The sequence below is a fragment of the Mustelus asterias genome, chromosome 2 (genome assembly GCF_964213995.1).
Source record: "Mustelus asterias chromosome 2, sMusAst1.hap1.1, whole genome shotgun sequence".
Lineage (NCBI taxonomy): Eukaryota > Metazoa > Chordata > Chondrichthyes > Carcharhiniformes > Triakidae > Mustelus > Mustelus asterias.
Genome location: NC_135802.1, coordinates 134,821,784 through 134,827,255, shown reverse-complemented (window position 1 = coordinate 134,827,255; position 5,472 = coordinate 134,821,784). Strand labels below are relative to the sequence as shown.

Genomic DNA, 5,472 nt, shown 5'->3' with positions numbered 1-5,472 from the left:
AGCTTTTAATTCCTCCCTAAACTCGCTGCAAAAATGTGGAGGGCCTCCAGAATTTACAACCCTAAACAAAACTAAAATCAGTGCAAACTCCCAAATACATCTCCAGTGTGAGATTGCTGTTGCAGGGCCGGCCGGAGTCGGCAGCCTCATTCTCTGCTTCTAGGATTCCGGTCGTCATAAATGTATCCACCAACATTTAGAACACACTTTTTTTGGAATAATTTGCATCAATTTCTGACAGCCTGTCCCGTGTTAATTCACTTTACACCAAACAAAACGTTCCAGGCAATATACACGTATTCTGTTAACCTCCAAATCCAATCAATCCCATATTAAATCCAAAGATGATCCAATGAAAATAGGTTTTCTCGATCCGAAACCACAACCCCCCCCCCCCGCCCCCACCGGTCAGGAGATGGTCTCTGCATCCCGGTGCTTTGGCCGGGTTTAGTCACATTATCTCGCACGGTGCACTCCCTTAAGAGAACTATTCACACCACCCTCGACCACTTAGTGATAAAACACTTAAAATACTCTCCAAATCTTTGCGGCTTCGCTTCCTGACAGGTAACGCGTCAGTATTGAAGGTATTTTTTGTTAATAAATTAAAAATAGGATCCGGATTTGAACAGTTGCCGGGATTAATTGAGGTGCAAAACGGTTGACGTGCAGACTTTCCGAGGCAGGGGGATAAGATCACCAAAATGGGTGAGGTCGTGTTTATGACGCTTTGGGGCAAAGAAGACACCTCACCCAGCTAGTCAACATCCCCAGTACCATCTCTGAAGGGTCACCTAGTTCAAAACTATTCCCACCAACTGGGTGATTGAGACGGCTTGATCAATTTCAGAAGTGGGTCAATATTATTTTACATTTTGATGTGTTACAGTGAATCAGCGCTGCCAATGTAACTCTTCGGGTGGGGAGAAGCAGTCACCTTTTCTGGGCGTTCAGAATCAGAGGTCAGCTACATCTGAGAGAGCAAAATATCCGACTGATGTCTGCTGACTTCTAAAAACTGGGCAGAGATTCTAGTGTAGCCTGCAATGCAATTTCATTTTTAAATACAAACCTTCTCAAATGTAGCTCCTTCCTTCACCCCCAAAACAAACAGTCCGCGGGAGGACTCAATCATTATCTTTAATTTTCCGCACTCTGGCCGCCAGAGGCAAAGAAATCGACAAACTGAATTGAAATATGGGAAGGAACTAAATTGAAATTGCATTAGTCACAAGTCGTAAACAGAAATTTTAACTTGAAAACGAAGTTACCAAACTGACTTGAAGTGATACCCAGTTCCTTTCGGGTATTTTCAATGCGATAAGCGCTCAGCGATTTTATCTGCAAACCGGCGGCTTCAGATGAGTAGACCATACAAATTTTGGTTAGATAACTGAATTATTTCAAACGGGATTTCTCGTGTGCGCACCACTTTTCAGTGAAAGGGGTGGGAGGAAAAGAAAGAAGCCTTGTAAAACTGTACAAAAATCTTTTTTTAATAAAAAATATCTTATAATTACAATGATCTATTAAAGCATATACATTTCCACGTACACTCATAAAGAACATCTTGAATATGTACAGCAGGTTTTAAGATTCGCTGCCCATTCCCCCGCCTTGTACTTCTATACAATGTGACTTTTTTTTAAATTCACGGTGAATCGACACTCCCCTGGTCCGAACCAGTCTATTTAAAACATGACAGAACATCTGGAAGATTCTGCTGCATTAGTAAAAAGCGTCAGGCAATCAGTTGCTTTAAGTCGATTAAACTTTCTACTTCTTTCCTAGATGGGTTGCGTTGGTCTTTTTCCACCTCGCAACGAGCCGTCGACCAGCCTGGCGAAGTCACTCAATAAACCCCCCCCCCCCCACCCCCTCCCCAAGTGTCCCAAGATCAGAGGTCCTTTTTTTAAAAAAAAGTCTGTGGCTAAAACGCTGTGAGCAGAGAGATAAGACGTGATTTTGGCAGCAAACCCTTCTCAGGATGGAATCCGTTGGACAGATTTTTGGATTAGATTTTGTCGTCCTTTGCGTTTTCCTCCTCTTTTTCCCCTCTTCAGGTCTCTGTGTGTGTGTGTGTGCGCGCAATTCTCGGGCACACCTGTATAAGAAAAATGAACAGAGGGGGTATGTGAAACACTCAGCTCCAGACTGGCTGGCGCCACCAGCACAACACAAGGCATGCTTGATCAGCAACCCAAAACAAATCAGGGTCAGACAGTACCTCCCTACACAACCAGTGTCAGCTTCAAGCAGGGACAGCTGCATGCAACTCGCACAGTTAACCATAAAAAACAACAAAACAGCAAAGTTTACTTCTAACTCAAAACACTGACCGTTATTTAAAAAGGGAAAGTGAAGATTAAACAATGGCTCACCTCACACATCACCTCAGCGACAAAGAATACTGTCCTCTTGTCTTCTGACTTTAGACCCAGCCTGCAAACACACAAAGACACTTTTGAATATTCCTGGCAGACTGCATTTTATCTCTGGCAGTAAGCGGAAAACAGTTTTGAGAAGTACTTTCTTTGACAATTATAAATGCAATGCTGAGAACTACATATGTCCCACAGCACATCGAACTGCTGGTGTTTTGTAACATTTACAATGCTACAAAACAACACAGGCAATGTTACAATGCGGAATAACACCAGAATTAAGAGATGATTTAAAATACACCTCCCCCACCAAAAAAAAGATGGAATTGAGTGGGACAGTTTCCGACGTTATATATCCTCCCTGCCCAACCTTTAGTTTTGACAAGAGCCCAAAACGCTTTTCCATAGTTTCTATCTAGTAGAGTAAGAAAAGTGCCACAAAAATGATCGTTTCCTGTTGTAGTACATTCCGCAGTAAATTGGAAAAAGTGTTCCATGGTACAGTCAAGTCACACTTCTACATATAAGGATACTTTAAATGAAACTGCATCACTTTAATTCGGGGATTTCAGCCCCTTGCTGGGTCGCAGCATCGTGCAAGGGAGTGATGCCTATATATTTTTGCACGGGCACCCTTACCCGTCCTGCAATCCCAGCCGTTGGTGCCGGGTAGCCTTGCACTAGAAACATGCCATCAACATACACTGCTGTCACATGCCTGTAATCCTGCAGGAGTCCCCACTGGCAGAGTAGGGAGCAGACAATGGGAAACAGGGAAAAATGTCCCTTCTCCCACGCCGCACGGGTGGGAAACAGGAGGAAAATACAGGGAGTCTTGTCATTAGAAAATGCTTAGCTCTTAAGACGAAATGGCTAAAGTTTGTGTGTGTGTGTATATATATATATATATATATCAACAACAATAGGTTTATTTGTAATCTGGCTAACCTCTTCCCCCCCCCCCCCCCCAATTGCTGCTGCTGTAAGATTGCTAGAGGTAGAATTGCTCCTGGGGAAAGATACAGCTTTTGGAGTGAAGTTTTGTGACGGTCTCCCTTTACATATTGTTTCTGGATGAATTTTACCTGCTCCGTGTTGAGAGCTGTCAGAGGGTTGCGGGGCGCCGAGGGGCAGATGGCCGGCTGCGGTCTCACCAGAGCCGGGTGCGTCTCCAGAGCCAGCTGCAAGTCCAGGATGTAGTCGATCACATGCTGGAGAATCTCCACTTTGCTCACCTTCTTGTTCGGAGGGATGGTGGGGACCAGCTGCTTGAGCTTGGAGTAGCAATCCTTCATGTCGTACTGCAGATCCAGGGACTCCTCTTCCATCTTGCAGCGGGCGATGCTCAGGCTGTGCTCCGACAGGCAATGCAATGTCATCTCACCGCAGCCTGCCTTCTTCAGAGCAGGGACATCACTAACTGCTTTCATTGCGCCGCTAAATAATACTTCCGTTTCACTGTAACTAACAATGCAGATGATTCTGCAAGTACACTGTCTTTTAATTGCAAAAAAAATTTTATAAAATAAATGGAAGCCTTTTTTAAAAAAAATGTATGATTGTTTTTTTCCCCCTCCCTCTCTCTTTAAGATTCCACCACTTGCCTCCAGAGGTGCAAAATTCACACTGAAGTAAGCGTGGAGATCGCTACGTTTTATAACTGCAAAGGAGGATGATTGACGGATTGGTTATCCACTCACAGACCGTCCTGTGCGGCAGTTTCCCCCCCCACCCCCACCTCCAGCTCATTGAACGAATGGAAAGGCGAGTTTGATGGGCCAGCTCCCAATGCCTGAGGTCGCTCCAGGTAGGAGGAGCTGGGCACGCAGGGGAAGTGCAAGTGTCAGCGGGGATGCAGGAGTTGTAGCTGCAGAGGGGGGGGGGGAAGGGGGGGTGCGGGTAAGAGAAGGCAGGGAAATTCGTTCCAAATCTGCTAATTGATCACATTGTAGTTGAAGGCGACGGCAAAGTGGGACATCTTTATATGTATATATATATATGTATATATATATGTTACAACGGAGGCGATGCCCTGGACCAGAACCGATTTGTACTTTCGGTACCTGAGGAGCGTTCAGGAGCTCCTCACACCTCGCTGAGACTCCCCTCTCGAGTGAAACACTGCTCAGTGTCGGTCAACCAGTGTAAAATAAAACGACAGGGTAGACTTCTGTCGTGAATGTTTTTCTCTCTCTCTCCTTGTTTGTTAAATTAACAAGACTACCACTTTGCGATTCCGCAATTTTAAATCTTTCTGAAAAAATAGATGTCAATGTAACACCTACATCTTGAACGCCCCCCCTCCCACTATCGAAATGGTTGCTATTTTTAATGTCATACAAATTTATGTGGAATGCATTGTCTGAAGAGGTTCTCACGAACTGAGCGTCCACGACTTTCATTCGTATCTATGACTTTACTAACAAACAGTTCATCTGTTTCAGTGCAGAACAACAGTTTCAGGTATCATTTCACCGTGTATTGGAGTTGTAGATTCGCGCTATCATTCCATCACTACTGCAGGCGCATACCACATATTACATGAAAGGTGGGGCTAATTTTCAGGAAACAATTGTTTCACATTTGCTTCGACAATTGTGGACGCAAAATGGTTATTTCTCCCGTTTTCTATTCGTCATATTGTACTTAAATTGTACACGGGGAGGTGGAGATATTCGCTGTTAACTTGTCGTAATTGAGTTAATTGTGTGTAACCTAGACCCTAGATAAAGACCTCACAAATCAGTCTCAAGAAATCTCAACCATATTTTGAGGATGAGTGTCTCCTTACGATATTAAAAAGACTATTCTGGAAACGACCAATTTTCGTCAAATTTATGGATTATTTATTATAATGATTGTGCCGCAGATCATCCACTTGGAGATACTTATTCTGCAGCGCTGCATATATTATTCGAATAAAAATCACTCGGCCGTAACAACAGGTCACTTCTCTGTGTGTAGATCAATCCTGTACCGACTTGTGTGAATATGTGGGCACCTACTTGTTTTTGTGCGCCTAAAGGCTTTGGCATATATGTGTATATGTGCATTTATGTATTCATCTGTAATATTTCAGTGTGGCTTT

General features: G+C 43.8%; 1 protein-coding gene across 1 annotated transcript; it reads right to left on the bottom strand.

Moving 5' to 3' along the window:
• Positions 1–1,475: 1,475 nt before the first annotated feature.
• On the bottom strand, positions 1,476–4,006 carry id4 (inhibitor of DNA binding 4). The gene is made up of 3 exons (XM_078228814.1): positions 3,470–4,006; positions 2,382–2,442; positions 1,476–2,104 (listed from the first exon to the last, which is right to left on the bottom strand). The coding sequence occupies exons 1-2, from the start codon at positions 3,812–3,814 to the stop codon at positions 2,395–2,397; spliced, it is 393 nt and encodes a 130-aa protein (XP_078084940.1). The 5' UTR covers positions 3,815–4,006; the 3' UTR covers positions 1,476–2,104; positions 2,382–2,394.
• Positions 4,007–5,472: the final 1,466 nt, after the last annotated feature.

What these genes read in the sequence shown, in the direction of transcription:
- id4 (XM_078228814.1), bottom strand. Translation starts at nt 3,814, where the DNA reads ATGAAAGCAGTTAGTGATGTCCCTGCTCTGAAGAAGGCAGGCTGCGGT. An exon ending in CAGCTCTCAACACGGAGCAG is followed by an intron (nt 2,443 to 3,469) that starts GTAAAATTCATC and finishes GTGTGTTTGCAG; the next exon opens with GCTGGGTCTAAAGTCAGAAG.